This window comes from Coturnix japonica, chromosome 8, assembly GCF_054131305.1.
Source record: "Coturnix japonica strain WE chromosome 8, WE-NBRP24, whole genome shotgun sequence".
NCBI classification, from domain to species: domain Eukaryota; kingdom Metazoa; phylum Chordata; class Aves; order Galliformes; family Phasianidae; genus Coturnix; species Coturnix japonica.
The window spans coordinates 26903425-26921256 of record NC_140670.1 but is presented as its reverse complement, the minus strand read 5'-3'; the positions used below and the strand labels follow the sequence as shown (position 1 = coordinate 26921256).

The 17832-nt window shown below is 35.9% G+C and overlaps 1 protein-coding gene across 9 annotated transcripts in view; it reads right to left on the bottom strand.

The window, feature by feature from the left end:
* The window catches only part of ATRNL1 (attractin like 1), a 402227-nt gene that overhangs the window by 298032 nt on the left and 86363 nt on the right, over positions 1 to 17832 (bottom strand). For all 9 annotated transcript variants that reach the window (XR_014948932.1, XR_014948933.1, XR_004307738.2 and 6 more), the window contains exons 14-17: positions 12492 to 12624; positions 10466 to 10647; positions 1145 to 1358; positions 164 to 352 (exon numbers count right to left, since the gene is read on the bottom strand). Coding sequence is in view for 6 of the 9 variants with exons in the window: in XM_032445435.2 (XP_032301326.1) it covers positions 164 to 352; positions 1145 to 1358; positions 10466 to 10647; positions 12492 to 12624 (718 nt within the window). In the remaining 3 variants the exon portion in view is untranslated. The remainder of the gene's footprint in view (positions 1 to 163; positions 353 to 1144; positions 1359 to 10465; positions 10648 to 12491; positions 12625 to 17832) is intronic.

Below are 17832 nucleotides of genomic sequence, written 5' to 3'. Positions count from 1 at the left end.
ACACACTACTGACTGCTGACATCAGTGGCTAAATAAAGTTATAATGTGGTTGTTTTTAACAGTAGTGAAGGTGTTTAGTCCTATTCCAACAGGTATACTTTTGAGTGGAAAAAAATTACATCACTGTATGTAATTACTACATACTGTTCATTAAGGTACTTACGGGAGCATGTTGCAGTTTGCCATTCTAGACACTGTCCATATGGGAAGGAGATTATATAGGCATTTGAATCAACACATCGTTTTGTACTGCTGCACCACATACATTCCATACCATTACTCGTACAGTTGGAACATGTTGTTCTCAGGGAGCATGGCTTTTTGCAGGGTCTTGCATTCTGGTTGGGACTAACTAGAAAAAAACAAGAAATTGTGATTTTGAACAAAAGTTCAATGCCTCAACTAAAATATCATTCATATATTATATCGTCAGCATACACTGTAGTTGACAGTGCTATTATTGACAGTGAAAAAATGTGCATTAAAAGGAAATGTTAAGAGTTTTAAGTGCTTAACTGCACAATGAAGAGATACATGGGACAATTACAGAATGAAAGCATTAATTTGAAGTATAATATGTAATGGCTACAGGCCTAGCATCATCTTTTGATTAAACAGGAGTTCTAATTCTGATTAGTGTGTGAAGGGAAAAAACAAGAATCTACTGTAAGAAATTCTGAGCAAGCAAGGTTAAAATAAACTGCCTTTAAACAAAGAAATTGTATGCACTTCACATTGCAATCCAGACAGTAAGTAACTCCTATAACAGCTCTAACAATACACTTTTGTGTGTCTATAGATTTTAGGGCACCAAGTCCCCTACAGAAAAATTGCAATATGAGTAAATATTGAAAGTGCCAGAGTCTAACCACATAGAATATTTAGGCTCCTGTATAGGAGCCTACTGATGACATCCCTAGGCAATTGTGACTCTAGGCATTAACACTGGTTACCACCTTATCATGCACTGGGACTCTAAAGAAGTTGCATGCACTGAGAGAACTTCCCAGCTTTTGGGTACACAGTCATCTTACTGATTATTGTGTAATCCAAATTGTCCAATAATCCCTTTTAGCCAAGTAAAAAATCCAGACAGCTTGCTAATCATTACAAAAACAATAAATGAATATAAAAGATTGCTTACCGACAGGTTTTTCACAGACAAGACCATCTGCCATTGCAGTGCATGGATTTGCTTTCAGACCTGCCACCTCTGCTCTTTCTAGATATGCACAGAAGCCAGAGTCATTCGGCTCTCCAGGAAGCCACTGTAGAGTTGTGTTTGTAAAAGGAGACATGTCATCCCATCCCCAGTAGGAAATGTTTATCTTGCGTAATCCTACCCAAGGTGAAATTTTCTACAAAAAAGAATGAAAAAAATCAAGAGATAATCAGTTAAACACTCGCTAATACCATTCAATAAAGAATTATAAGCCTAGCTGAATACTCATAGCAAAAGTGTACTTTGTCCAGTGGCTATTAGCAATTGCCAGGTCAACATGGATGATAAAAGAAAGAAGTTAGTACTTTACAAATATCAAAAGAAAAAACAGGACAAATACAATATTCTTTAGAATTTGTACTGGTGATATTGATCAACATCTTCTGGCAGATCAGAGACAGATGAAAGGGATATATCCATTATTCCAATATCAGTAAGTACACATTGAATATACCTTTTTTGTTGATTTCTATCCTACAAACAACCATAATAAAACTGGTTATTTAAGATGGATGAGTAACATTAAAACACAAATTCTGTTCACAATCATTTCATCTTATTTGTACAATTAACTAGAGAAAAGCAGGAACAAAGGCCTCTGTCTGCTCCAAGATAATTCTATAAAACATTATTGGTCCTATCACTTCAAAATCTCAAGATACTGAAAGTAAACACTTTTCTTCACATAGTCTTTGTCCACAGGTGGTTATCATCAACATCGGTTTAAATATAGGGAAGAGAGCTATAGAGATACCATGGGCTGTGACATCTATGTAGTGGTAAGTTAGTACCACAGAGCCAAACACAACCATCTGTACCAGACAAAAGGCAGATGTCAGCTCCAAAGAAAAATATGTTGATCTGCTTGTGAATTCAGTTCTCAACCAACATACTTTACAGACCAGAGTAGGTAAAACACCACAGTATACCCTAAAGGTAAACTGCCTTGGTTTCATATCTATATGTTATTTCAGAAATGAATCAGGAGTCACTGCCATCACGTCTCAGATCTTTCATCTTTCATCTCACACATCTTTCTTCAGCCACTCAGGTTTAATCTCTCAGATACATTAAATCTATACCTGATCAGAGCATTCTTCACCTTTTTCCTCTGCCTCATTAGCAGCATCTGAAACATGAAGGGTCATTAATTTTCCTTCAGAAAAATCAGGAGGAATATGATTAGTATTCCTCACCTTCGTAAAATATGTACCCTATGTCTTCTCCCTCTTCTTCCCTATTGGTTTGAAACATGATCAAATAAAAACTGCTAAGCATCTAATAGACTTGCAGATGCAAGAACAGACTTAACCATGTTCTATTCCATAAGGAATGATGCTCACTTACAGACTGTCAGCAACAAGAAAATTCAGAAAAATGCCATCCCCTGCTCTCCTGTCTCACTTTCTCCACTGGCTTTATAACTTTTCTTTCCCAGCTGACTAACCTTTCAGGTGTCTGAGAGCTCCTAGTTCTAGGTACTAGAAGGAATGTGATGCATGCCTTTGGGCATCTGGAAGGTGACAAAAGGTAAGTCTTGAATTTCATTTGTTATTTAGTTGCCCAGATTGCTCTAGATGTATATGGTCCATATTCATCAAAAAACTGTAGATACTTATATGCGTGGCTTTAGATATTCTACTCTAGAATGCACCCAGGCTTGTACAGAATATGTCAGGGGTTTAGGCATTAGACAGGATATATCACTGACAAACAGACCTAAAACAACCTTAATTGCCTACTTTGGGGCTGAGAAATTCTAGCTAAGAGAACATATTCAACACATTACAGACAATTTTGATTGCGCTGCCAAGTAATTCTGTCCTAGCATCAGTTCAAAGAAAACAGAGATCCGAGTCCAGCTATGGTGAAAAACATGTCAGGCCAACAACAAAAACTAAGAGGGAGCAGTGACAATTGCAGGGAAATTCTTCTATTTGAATAAGAGAGTCTCAGAACCCTTTAAATGATGACAAAGTGATGATAAAGGAAGGCCAGAGTAGCCATAGGAGGAAAAAGCAATATCCCCCAAAACATGAAAGACTTCAAACAAAAGTAATGCATATCATACAGCTGCTACCTTAATTCCTAAAAGCAGCAGTATCTGGACAACTTACAGCCATTGTGCCAGATATCTCAAATTCCATATGTACCATCTTTGGCTCTTCTGTAACATTTAAATACAGACCTGTCACCGATTAGCATGCTACCAAACACATATCAAAGCTACTCCCTTGCAGGCTCACTTGTGTGGCTTTTGGCATGTAGTTAAGATGATGGCTGAGAATTAGGCCAGCAAAGAGCTCCAAGGACATGCTTAAAGCATCTACTGAATTATGTAGCATTAATTCCATGATGTGACGGACTATAGTCAAAAACTGCTAGTGGTAGCAGTTGACATGCTGATAACACCAAGCAAAAATGACTGCTGCTGTGTTGTCAAATCCAACAAACGAATGCAAACAGCATATAAAATTCACGGTCACCCATTGTCATAACCAGTGTGCTGTGACAAACTAATTTCAAGTTAATTGTCATGTTTGCTTTAATAATGTATTTTTCAATCAACTTACAGAACTTACTTGGAAGAAAATAGCATTTTAAGTAAGTAGTCTATATTTTTATACATTAATCATGAAAATGTTTATTTGAAGTTCTCACTTCCTTAAGACATGAGCTTCATTACCTGAAAAGGTTGTTTTGCACAAACTAACCATTTGCTCTGATTCATAATCTTAATTTTGATTCTTCCAATCAAGATTCACAACTGCATCTAAGGAATGAACTTCCACTTATGTCTCTAAATTGTTTACTTTAAAATGCCACAGAAGAATCATATAAACTATGATTATCTTCTTAAGCAAAAATTTGTCATTACTAAGACATTATCATTAAGCATTTTTGTTCTCTTGCTGTAAAATCACGAAGAGCTAAAAGCTATATTTCATCTACATTATGACACATCCACAAAAAACTCAAAAAAACCAAAAAGCTCTGTGACTGCGTTAATGACTCTTTGTAGGATTTCAAGATTATTTCAATTATTGGTTTCTATTTGAAATTGAGAAGTTGATTTGAAAAAGAAAAAAAAGAATACTCTAAAATGAACGAGTGGATAATTTTTAAAAATGGGGCTCCAGAACATATCTATGAAAACCCTGGCTATATATTATATACCATTCATTTTAAAACTGCATCAACAACTACTACTTTTTTTCCCCAACAGTGTTACAGCATTTTAGGTAAGTTCTCTGAAAAAAAGATAAAGGAAGAAAAAAAGGGGAGGAAAAGTACCAAGAAATGATCCAACTGTAGCTTAGTAGAATTTTACAGCAATGCAACATACAGCGGCTAGTAAAGTTGCACTGGGGAATGCAATCATATATCTCAAGAATTTGAGAGTTATAATCCATAACTTCACCCCATTACATGATCAAAACCTTGGAACCATTTTCTAAAAATGCTTCTCTCCTTATCTATTTCTTTCTAGGCAAGTTTTTAAAACCTGCATCCACTCTTAATAAGCCATATTCTTACACTTGTAATACAAGCAGTGAAGGATTATCCAGTTTCATAGAACAATCATTCATAACAGTGATAAGAACTTGCCAAAACCCCTTTTAAGTGAAAAATCAACCTCTGTGCTAAGTTAGGAAAGATCTGGGGGTTATTAAACTCAGAGAAAAATTGCTGGACAGGGATTTATTTTCATCTAACAAGAGTAAGATTACAATCATATGACATAGTCCTATGGAATATTTCATGTCACTTTGTACTCACATCAACAGTCCTATTCAGTTGAACATAAAACAGGCTTTTAGTAATTACATCAATTTATTAAATGCTGATCACCACTAGCTTTAAAACGTGCTCTTTTTCTAAACAGTTAACATTTTAATTTTCTTCTAAGTAGTAATTATGGAACTAAGCTAGAAAGTAAGATTGTGTACCATTAACTACAGAGCTGATACTTCATATTAATTCCACTGTTTACTCAGAAGATTTAAGGCAGACTAAGTTGCTTTGAGATATACAGCAAACACAATCATTTATTTATCACAACATTTTTCAGGCTCTACTGCTGCCTCAGCACAAACTAAATGAAGGCTGAATAATTTGCAGATGAGTAAAGTGAGCAAGACTACCTTTACTGAATAGCCAATTAGTAGTGAGGCATATAATTACCCAGTTTCATAATCACAGAAATTGCTGAGCAACCATGCATTTCTTTCAGAAAAAAATATCATCAAATTCATCCACATCTTTATTTAAACTCCTTTCATTTTGGATATTAAGCTCTCCTGTAAGTTCTCAGTACACTTCTGATTTGTTTTCTTTTTGCCTAACTGTGTCACAATATCTTATGGACAAACTTAAAGAACTTTTCAAGATCCGCTTAAACTTCTTACCCCAATTAAAGCATAAAACAGAACCTTGAAAATACTGCTGCCCCTTAACATTCACATTTCCACATCACTCACAGTTTTGAGAAGAGCCTGCCATTAGCTTTCTTCCTTTCTGCATCATTACTAATGAAAAACTGCCTAATGAGAAAACGAGGTTTAAGAAGAGGAAACATCTATTCCAGTTACTACCTCATTGCTGGGCTTTTGTTACAAAAGTATACATTTAGTCTATGAAAGATACCTACACATTTTATTTTTGTTAATATGTACCAAGAGAGTTCAGGTTTCCTTCCCAAAGCATCCAAAGTGAGCTGAGTTCCCACCTTCCTGAAAGCAGGAAATCAGCACATCAAGTGGTGAACTAATGGATAGTTACTGTAACAACACAGAGGTTGAATGGTGAATGAACTTATTACATCTCCACAAGAACAATAGTAATGTGGGACTGCTGGAAGTGTAAAAAGAAACCAACTCAGAAAAAAAAAAAAAAAAAAAAAAAAGTAGATGTCAGCTTCACAACAAGCAAACATAACAAAACCTTAAAAACATGCAGCCCGCTGAGAATACTTGGAGCTAACAAGGAATTGTTGCCATCCAAAGCTCACTAATTAACCACAACCTGCGCTGGAGAGTGATTTATAAAGAACTCCTCGCCCTGAAAACAGCACAGTAAAGGAAAAGTTGCAAACAGTTAATTTAATGAAATGCATCATTCAAAATCATTCTCATTTTTGTTTCTGCTTACTACAACAAAACCAAATCTTCTCAGAATTTATTGCATAACTGCAAGAAATTTTTTATTTCTAGTTAAATCCCATGGTGGTAAGTAAACTCACAAGAGAACTAATTGCACTTTTAAATGAGTCTGCTCATTTAAAATATATACATGTTAGGGTAATATCAGAAACAATTAATTAACCTTATACTGCTGTTTTTGTGTTTTTTTTAATCTTGTTTTATAGAAATACATGAATCTCTTAAAGCATTTTGCTTACTGGGTCAATAAAGCAGTATATAAAAAAATATATCAAGCACTATTTTGTTTTACTATGAACTTCTCTATCCATCGTGTTTACTTTGGCATTCTCTCAATGAATTGTATTTATATTCAATGAAAAATACAAATTAGACAAATTCAGTTGTTGGTCATCATTTTAGAGCACAGCTGCAAATTCAGCAGTGCTTTGATTTCACACTGGTCTGCACATCATCACTTTTTTAATATCGAGTGAACTTCACCCTTTAAAAGGAGGCAATTATGTATTTCCAGCTTAGTATCAGAATTAAGAAAAAATATGATAAAGAATGAGTTCTTGACAGGATGTAGAGACAAGGGCAATCTCCTCCCTCTTAGTCTCTCCAAAACATCAAGGTTTTGTGTTCCTCTAAAAACCTGATGAAGAAATGAAGCTAGATTTGTCCTAGAATAATGACTTTTAGAAAGAAATCTACAAAACCCCAAATCGTTTCTACGAAAAATGAAGGACTTCTGAGTCCTTGATATTGTTTTAGCAGTTCTTTAAAACACAACAGTTGCAGAAGTTTTTCTTCTCAGTATATCAAATAAAGATAAAAATAGATTCATATAGTTATTTTGAAATGTCACTCTGACCCATTTCCTAAGCCTGAAAGTTTTTGCTCCATACAGGAGAAAGGTTTGAAAGCCTCTGACATTAACCTCCCCCATGTCACACTCCACCTTCAGGTTAAGGCACAGTGTTCACCTCCCAGCTGCTCTGGCTACATCTGTGAACTCCATACCACCATCTGTCACAGAAACAAGCCATCTGAAATGAAATCTCACACTTTAAATCATCATGATTGCAGTTTGAGAGGAAGAAGCAGACAAAAGAAAATCAAGCAAAATTTCAGAGAGACTCTGTCAAACCTGATAAGACATTTAGACTCTCTCACAGAGAACAAATGCAATCGGACAGATACAAATGTATTTTTTCCCTTAAAATGTAACTGAATAACAGCATAAATCGTGTCAGCATTCCATTAGAGATTCAGGTAACTAACTGACTATTTAACTTGAGATATACCTTTAATGGGCACGCATTTGTCTTCAACTGCATAAACTGTATGCAAGATATCTAAAATTTATACCACCTCATCAGCTCACGATGTATTTAAATGAAGATAAACCACAGCAGGATGTCATTTTGCAGAACTTCTAAGTTCTGAAACAAAAACCAAAACACACAACAACAAATCTGGCTTCCAAACACAAAGAGCAAGTTCTCTTCAATACTTCAAGCTAGTCAGGTAGTATCAGTCATACCAGAAATCCAGTACACACTGGTAGATCTGCTATACAGCAATTATAATGAGGGACCATAGGAAAAAAAGACATAATTTGAAACTAGACAAATCATTGCCTTTTATAATTTTGTTGTTGCAATTTTGATTGCATCTTTAATATTATATCAAAGAGTCAGCTGTCAGAATAAGTACAGTGTCAGGAGGGATCTTCTGACCAAAGCATTACTAGTCCCTTTCCTTCATTAGCAAAGAACTGAAAATATTTGAGTTACTGGTAAAAATAAATAAATAAATGTTTTCCATCCAAGTTCTCTATTTATTGAAAGAAGCTGAAATATACAACCAATAGTTGTATCTCCTTCCCTGAGGTATGTACACACTTTTAACCAATTCTTTCCACCACCCTCATCAAACTGATAATTAACTTCTGACTCATTCCATCATTGCCTTGTAGGCCATTCCCACATGCTTCATGCACTAGCACAGCTCATCTGAGCCCCTCTGAGCCCACACTCTGGACAAATAGGAAGATAAGGATTTCCAGCAGCTAAGTACACTTCTTTAGCATTTCCCTGACCCCAGTTGGTTGCAGTCCATATTAAATGAAGGCACAGGTTTGCATGTGCTCTTCAAATGGAATGAGACTATCAGAGACTTGGATGTTTTTACATCCAACATTACTGTGTCCATGACTTATTTCTTTTATACTGTCATAGGCAGCTACTGACTGCATTTCCAACACCAGCATTTTAAAAGTTGCTGTAATTTGAAGATCTGAAGGTTTTGAGCTTGAAAAGTCAAAATAAACATGTATCTTGAGTTCTCAGAGCAATTCCCTAAGCAGCTGATGTAGTCTGTCACTGACACTACAGGTTCCCAGTCCAATCAGACAGTTAATGAAAAAGCTGCTGTATTCTAAGCTACCTGTAAGCAAAAAGATGAGGACAGTCCTCCCAGCATTCCTCAACAATGCATTACAGCAATGTAATTCCAAGGCAGCTAAGGCCCAGACAGGGAAAACAGATGTATTCTGTCTCACACTGACAAGCTTTTAGTATCAGAAATCAGAAAAAAGCTCTTAGGAAGCACTATGAATTTCTACATAAGGGATTACAACTATTAATTACAGAAAGTGATATAAGTCACAGCAAATTGTTTATTTACATCATCTACAGAAAGTATTTTTGTTATCCAAAGGCTTCCAATTGACATAGATCTGTTTCTAGCAGAAATTAAATGGATCTATATTATACAGAAATATATATTGACATATAAAATGTATGCACATGTACATGTGTGTACATATATACATATGCATACTCTCGTGTACACACTGTATATGTATCTGTAGATGTACAGATTCAGCAGAATAGCAGCATTAAATACAAGAAAAACCCACACAGCAGCTAGGAGAACATTCAAGTAAAATATTAAAAAAATAAACTGTCTGGGAATCTCAAAGGCTTTAAGAAGTTTTATTCACACCCATTTCCACCCCTATCTACTCATTAGACACCACAGTCATGAGTGGTATCTTATTATCAGACACTTCAGAGATAGCAGACAGATGCAATTTTGCCTTGAACATATTGCTCTCAGCCGCAGTCTGCCATTGACATCCCTGAAACATGACAGCCAGATTTAAAAACAGGAAACAGTGTGTTTAAATGACTAGAGGAAACTGCTGTGTAAATTACATGTTGTATTTTTAATACTTTTCATAGGTGCAGTAGGGAGAAGCTATTTCAGTGGAGATAAAGTTACACTTTCCTGAAGTCAGGGCTCACCATTAACTTCTGGAGAATTTTGTTCTGCAGTATCCATAATAATGGTCTTTTCAAGCAGTTGAGTTTATTCTGCTTCTTTCTTTTTCTTTTTTTAATCTAACATAACTTTAGTGTCCACAAAAAGGAAGAAAATGCATTTCATATACAGTAAGATTAACTGTAGAGGCAATTAAAAGCAATTCATTCACATGTGAGGGATCCTCACATACCTACAACTTCACTGAGTGTTACTCATGGAAACAAAAAGAAAAGGTGCTCATCAGCTTAAATGGCGCGTATCATGGGCAAAGTCTGTTCTGCTACAAAGTGAGCAGAACAGGAAGAGAAGGAAATGTCATGCCATGCCAATAGTCAGTTCAGCTTAGTCTTACTCAAAAACAATCCTAAGAGAAGTTTTACCTATATTGATATGAAAGCAAAGTCATCTTTCTGTGTTTCCGTAAAAAATATTTTCCCTTATCTTGATTCCTGCTGTCACAGTTCATTCAAAGGGACTAGAATCCCCTTAATCACCCTTCTTTTCATCTCTTGAAAGTTATTTGTAAACAGTAATCTGAAGCGGTTAATGCAGGTAAGGAGAAGCACTTGGGAACATTAGGTTTAAGCACAAGTTTTCTTTAATGTCCTACACATCCCTGATACCAATCTTTACCACCACACTACAGTTCCTTCAAGTCCTTATGAGGGCAGATACTTTCCTCTCTCTACTGTGGATAAAACCTTAAAATAGATTCCTCACAGAAAATTTAATTCACAGGAACATCAATCACAGTTACCCAAGTTACCTGAAGTGTATACTTCTGTATTTCATCCAGAACAAATTCCACTTCTTTTGAGGTTGTTAATGAAGCAAGATTCCCACTTAAATTGTAGCAGTAGAGTTTGGCATTGTCATAGCTTTCACGACTAGAATTTATGCGAAGGCAGGCATCTCCAATATGACTCCATCCTTCCCCACACAGGTGAGCTAGTATAAAAAGCAGATGGTTAAAGTTGAATTGAAAAACAATTAGAAAGTATAAGAAAATGTGAATTTTATCTTCTTGAGACTGTAGTTCAAAATATAGGCCAATAATAAGTTTCCATTTTCAAGTCACATAAATTAAAAATAAATGAATATAGTATTACACTATCAAGCATTCTCACTTTAAAAATGAGAGTATTCTTTTGAAAACTAATGTATAATTATCTGAAATATTTATCAGAAACATACTAACTTTCATTATGAAAATACTGTTATTACACCTTTTCCCTGTATTCATATTTGAGCACAACTACACATTAAAGATCAGATTATGTATATAATTAACAACACTTTGCAATCAGTTTTCTTAACTGCAGACTAAATTTCAAAAACGTGAAAGCAAACACTCTGGAATTAAGAGATCAAAACCGTATCCTATTTTACTTTATCACATTTAAGCCTAAATATAAGCACAATCAGAATGATAAGAATGTCTAGTAACACCTTAAGAAGCATTTCCTTTTCAATGTATTTCAAGATTACTCAGATACAGATAATTATCAAAAGTTAATAATTCATTGCAATTATTGTAGTTAATATTTACATAATTGTCACAAACACAGCTTAATACTGTGTATGCCACATTCACATTTCCTGTAAGAAACAGTGCTCATTAACTTCAACTGGACATAGAGATCAAGTGGGAAAGGCCCTGATATCTACCTGCACATATGTTGTTATGAATACAAATTACAGAATAAATATTATTCTAAATGTCAGCCTTCACCTTGTGAGAATATCTTATATTAGCATTTTAATATTCACAGCTTCCATAGTATTACAATCATTATGCAGTCAAGAAACTGGATCTCGGGCCATATCTGTGCAGCTAAATCAAAGTGTAATTGAAGTATAATTTATAAGGCAAAACTCCAGCCAACAGAAGTAACAGTGTCAGTGAGCATGTAACAGTAGAGCATGGCAGTACAGCAGTACAGCAATTCAGCTCTGCACTCAGGGATCCCGACATGCTGAAACTCATCACCAGTCTGCACACCAGCAATCTGTGAGTTGTAATTACACGTATTCACATTGTGTAGGCTCACTCAGAAGTGAAGAATCAGCATGAATAAAACAAATCTAAATTGTTGTTGTTAAATAAATGAACTTGGCAATAATCAAATAGTTGAGACTGGAAGGAACCTTAAGGAGCCCCCAGTCCCACCCCTGCAATGGGTTGGGTGCCATCAGATCAGCACCCAGAGTCCTGCTCAACCTGACCCTGAGCACCCCCAGGGATTGGGCACCCACAACTCTATGGACAGCACTGCCAGTGCCCCACAGCCCTTGAGTAAAGAATGTCTTTCTAACATTTAACTTAAATCTCCTGTATTTTCGTTTATAGCCATTCTCCATTGTCCTGTCACTGTCAGATTGTGTAAAAGGACCATTCCCTTCCTGTGTATAATATCCCTTTAAGTACTGGAAGGACTCAATGAGGTGCTCCCAGTACCTTCTCCAAGCTGAACAAGCCCAACTACCTCAACCCGTCTTCATAAGAGAGATGCTCCAGACCTTTGATCATCTTCATGGCCCTTCTCTGGGCCCACTCCAAACAGCTCCACATCCTTGTGCTGGGGCCCCAGGGCTGAATGCAGTACTCCAGATGGGCCTTACCAGTGCAGAGTAGAGGGGAACAATCATCTCCCTCACCCTGCTGCCACCCCTCTTCTGATGCAGCCCAGGACACAGCTGGCCTTCCAGGCTGCAAGAGCACACAACAATGGAGGAGATTTCCTCAGTTTTGACAACTATAAAAAGCAGCATCTCTGCTGTGCAGCCCTTACCAGGTAATGCCTGGCACTCCTGCTGCCGCTGGTCCCATTGGCAGTTCAGGTGCAGCGAGCAGCTCTTGCAGCTGGTCAGCTTATTGCAGATCTGTTCGTTTCTCACATGACATTTGGTGTAGTTTTTAACGGACTACAAAAACAAAACAGACACAACGGCATATTTTAAGTCAAACTGTCAACAAACCAGAAGTCAGAACTGAAATACACAGCAGGTGGGCTCCTCTCTGAAAACTGCTGCCATCTAAAGCCATCAGCTCTTTGCCTGGGTTCACCTGGCAGTTGGTGGAGCACAAATCACCCCACTTGTCCTACACAGCTCACTTCAGATGGGTAAAACAGCACTTGGAAAACGCCACTTATCTGTATAGGATGTAGGATGAGCTTAAATATCTAAAACATTTTCCTTAGATAGTTCAGGGATATGCTCTCACTAAATCATTTCATTCCCAAGTTATCTGCAGGCTTAGCAAGTGAAGCAATCAAAGAGATAAAGAATGAAGCAAGATGCAGGTGTAAAATAACTACACCTCACTGATGACATAAGAACATCCACTACACTGTCTTATCTGGATCAAGAGAAACAAAATAGAAACTGTAGGTGGACACAGGTGATTGTAAGAAGATAATTTTAGAATTTGTCACAAGTCATTGTTATTGTACAGTTTTGATTGTGAACCTGTAAACAACTCAGTTACTATAAAATTTACAGAACAGGAAAGCATTTTACCCATCAGTTACATAAAAAGCAGGAATGACTTTGGCACTTGAGGGCATAAGAAAAGCAGTAGATACAAAGGAAATATTTACCCAGTTCTTGGGTTTTATCCTCCTGAAAATGGAAGTATTCCTTTCTAAGGAGGAATCATTCTGAATAGAAATCTTTTCTTTTTACTACATACTACTTTAAATCTGAGATACAACGCTGATATCTTATGTAATAAACTGCCCAAGATCTTTTGCCCACTTATCAGTTTATCTCTAAAGCTGTCTCAAATAACTTCCTTGCAGGATAATTAAAAACAGCAGCCTGTGCCACTGCTCCACTACCTACACAGCACAGGAATGCTTTCTGATGATCCTTTGTTCCAGCTTGCACCCACTGCCTTCTGTTCTGTCACTGGGCACCACCAGTAACAGCCTTTGCAGCCTCCCTTCCAACAAGATCTACATTCTGGCTCCCCTTCTCTGGGGTTAATAAGCAATCCCACCACTCTCAGCTTTTCCTCATGTGACAGATGCTCCACTACCTTAAAACATACAATATGCAAGTTCACATTAAAGTATGTTTCCATAACAGACAGGTAAACCAAGCAGTTATATAAAAAAAATAAAAAAATACCAAAAATGAGATTAGTTCATGGGAAAAAGAGAAAAGATTCTTGAGTTATTACAGGCTTGTCAAACTGCAAAGAAGTATAATTTATCCAAAAAAGAAAATCATTATGTTGAGATAGCTTATTTCTGGTAGTATTAAGAGATAAACAACCCATGAACTAAAGTAACATCAAAAGATATCCTAAAGGCTTCAGAACATGCTCAGCCTTTCAGGTAACCAGAAGTTTTACATAAATTCACTCATTCGTCAAATGTCAATTCACAGCTATAAGCACTCATTGATGTATTTAATGCAGTAGAAAAAAAAAATCTCAATTTATTTTAAATACAAATATTTTTTTCTGGATTTCAGTTATTTAACTATTGTTTTTTGTTTTTAAGTCCTGAAATAATGCAATTGTCAAAATCTATTTTCAGTCTTACACACGACCAGCTTAATTACTGTCGTTTAAGAATACTTCTTTAAGCCTTCATTGGAAGAGTTTTGTATTGGTGTGCATAACATGGAAGATGCTCCTTTGTACGCAACAGAGCCAAAGGCAATGCTGCAAAGTAATAGGATGCCTACCTAGACCAATAACTGCATACAGGCTGTAAAGCATGTGATTCCTCTGATATGAATCTGCACGTAGTTTCACTCAGCCATGACGTATATTCACAAAACAGCCTGAGAAATACTGAGAAGAAGAGCCACCTGCTCATTTCCAAGCCCTCAAGTAATCCACTTTTAAAACATGATATTGTCAAAATCCTTAAGTACTCTCTGGCTGCTTTTAAAATATATTCCTTAATAACATTATATACAGATTACTATTGTCCAACTAAACTAAGATATCTGTTCCATTATTTTCTAATCATGAAGCTTGTTGTGTGTTGGTTATTTCATTTTTAAAATAAAATTGAAACTATTAGTGAGTCTTCCATAACAATGTTCTGTTGTAGTCCCTTAATCCCAGCACTTATTCCCATTAAATCCAATTTAAACACTGCCTGAAAATTTCATTAGTTCAATATAGACGTAAATCCAACAGGTAATTCATATTAACACAATATTAAGGTCATAACTTAAGCTACCAAACCCAATAAAACTCAGAAATATGACAGCCCATCTGTTATTGAAGTTCTGTATTTCTGTAGGATATTTATTTTTTGCACACTCAAGTATCATTAAACAGTTATGTATAGCTTCCTATTTGCATCCAATTTACTGATTTTTCAGTACTGATCTTGATGTGGTGGTATACAGACAGACTTTTGAACTGCAGTGATTTCCTACATCCCCACTCTAGAATGAAAATATTACAGTAGTTAGTGTTAGAACTTCAGAAATTATTACTAAACAATGTACATCTTCTTCTGCCTCCTGGATTTCCCAGGATAACAATATAAGCTTGTCTAGTTTGCCCAGCCAAGCTGTAAATTATCAGATAGGTTTGCTACTCTTTCAATCAGCTACCAATTTTTACCTAAAAATTTACAACTTAAAAAAAATAGTTATATTTTTCTCTATTCACAATTTCTTCTACTACTTTATAAATTTCCCCACTGACTGTTCTTTATATTCCTCATATGTAGGGATAACGCTATGACGATTATTATTATTATCAATGTTAGCATTGTACTTGCACTATGAAAGAGAAGATCACCTTTCTGGAAGTTACACAAAGACAACAGTTCTTGCCTCTAAGGTGTTGCATAAAAACAATAATATAGGTTTACAGTTCTCTTTGAAGCACTCTCTAGTACCCTCTGTCCCTCCACAATATGCTCTTTACCATTCCCTGTACTGGTTCTAAAACATTTAGTTTACATTGCTATGCTCAGAAGTGGAATAATATAAAATAACTTAACACTTTGGAGCGCATTAGATTACTCAAATCAACTGAAGTTTCACCATATTGCATGTGTGGGGATTGACACAAGAAAGGCACAGACTGCTTTTGGAGATACAGGTGTAGGCTGGTCACAGTTGCAAAAAGAACATATCTCCCCTCATAGCCACAAGCAAAAATGCCATATAGACTGGATGCAGGAACACCTCAGCTATGTTTCTTCCCAATACCCTCACTCCAGAACAAGTAAAGCAGATACATTCCTCTTGAAAAGAAGTATCTCAAACTGTTCTCTAATACAGAAAAGTATTACAGGTATGTGCTACTGTCTGGTGTTCTTGATCCCTATAGTTTAAGTGTCCTCAGTGTAGTCAGCCTTTGTAACAAATTTTACTGTAGAGGAGTGCAACAACAATAAAAGTTGGGATAGAAGAAAGAAGTTCTCATTAATTCCTTCAGCTGTCCTTTCAGGGCTCATGCTTGGATGTGAACAGGAGTTTGATGTGAATCAGAAGAGGGAACAATTTACGTTTAAGATACGAAGAAGCAAAGCCAATTTGTTCTGATATGCGCCTACTGTGAGTATTTCCTAAAGAACTGGGTGAGAGGGAAGACAAAGAAAATAGTTTGGAAAAGATGTTAAAAAAAGAAAAAGATAACCAAGTCTACAAAGCATGGTAGTATGTATGTATATATATATATATACACACACACACACACACACATATATATATATTTATATATATACATAAAGTAAATCAACATATTGTCTGGTACCAACCTACTGGTATGCTTCAATATTTTCAAGCTTTTTAGTCTATAAGCCCAGCAGCACTTAAAATGATCACAAATAAAAGTGGCATGGTACTTATGGAAACCCAGCTCACCCTCCTCTTTCTCAAGCACAGAGCTTAGATGAGACTGGCAAGCAGGAGAAATTCTAGCACTTTCAAGGCTTTGAATTTGAAAATGCAAATATTTTTTTCATTGTGTCTGCATGTATTTGAAAAGCACAACTGCAAAAATAAAACAGCTTTATGGCCGTATTGCTTTGCTATATTACTATCCTTACAAATGATTACACTCTTAATATATCAAGAAACTGCCACTTCCTCTACCATTATTTTGCTCCATTTCAGAAGACTAAAAGAAAAAATAAATTGATAAAGCACATTTTTACTGTAAAATTCATGCTCTCTCTTTGTCTTCTGTTGCAACTGGCAAATTCTGTTCAGCCTATGTTCATTTTACTTGTCAACCAGAAAGATTTTGTTTTCATGGGATGGCTCAGCTCCTTCCTGTAGAACAGACCGATTGTTTGCTTATACTTCAATGTTGCTACCCTCAAGAAATTCAATACCTTGTAAAGAAGCAGCAACTTGAAAAGAAAATCTTTCCAAAAATGTGTTTCTTTCTGTTCTGTTTTTTAAAGGACTGGAAAATGAAGTTGATAAATTGCTCTTATTGTGATTTTTCTTTACAGAATACGAATACAGTCAGTTTTATGAACACATTCAGCAAGTATCAGTGCCACATGATGCAAAAACAAGATTTTTACGAGCAGATGTCCAAAGTGATTATTATTTCATTAAAAATTAATTTGATCCACATGTGAGCATCTTCCTCTATATAAGAATAGGCAGAACACATCAGAACCAGTGATGTCACCAGAGTCCCACAGGTGAAAATCAAGACAATCTACTCAAACTCCAAATAAATCATATATATAAAATAAGCAGGACACAAATTCTTTTTTAAATAGGTAAAGGAAATGAAGACATGAAGTAGAGAAGTTTAGGAAATATAGTAAAGTGTGACAGAAAGCTGTTTATTCTAACTTTAGAAATGTGAAATATGCACTGCTTAGAGAATCATACATGTGGTACATAGGTTTCAAAAGCAAGACAGGACATTCCTGTTTAATTTTCCTTCTTTTATGCAAAGAGATCCAACAAATGGGGAAAAAAATTAAAAGAAGTGCACTGATGAGGTTGTTACCGCCTTGCAAGAGTGTTATATAATATTCTGCTCTTCAGAGCTGAAAACAGCCTTGTACTAGATGCAACAGTCTCCATGGAAGGGCTTGCAAGAAGAGGTTATGCAGAGCTTTATATACCATATATCACGAAGTCTGTATGAGCACTGAATAATACAGCATTTAGTCACTAGCC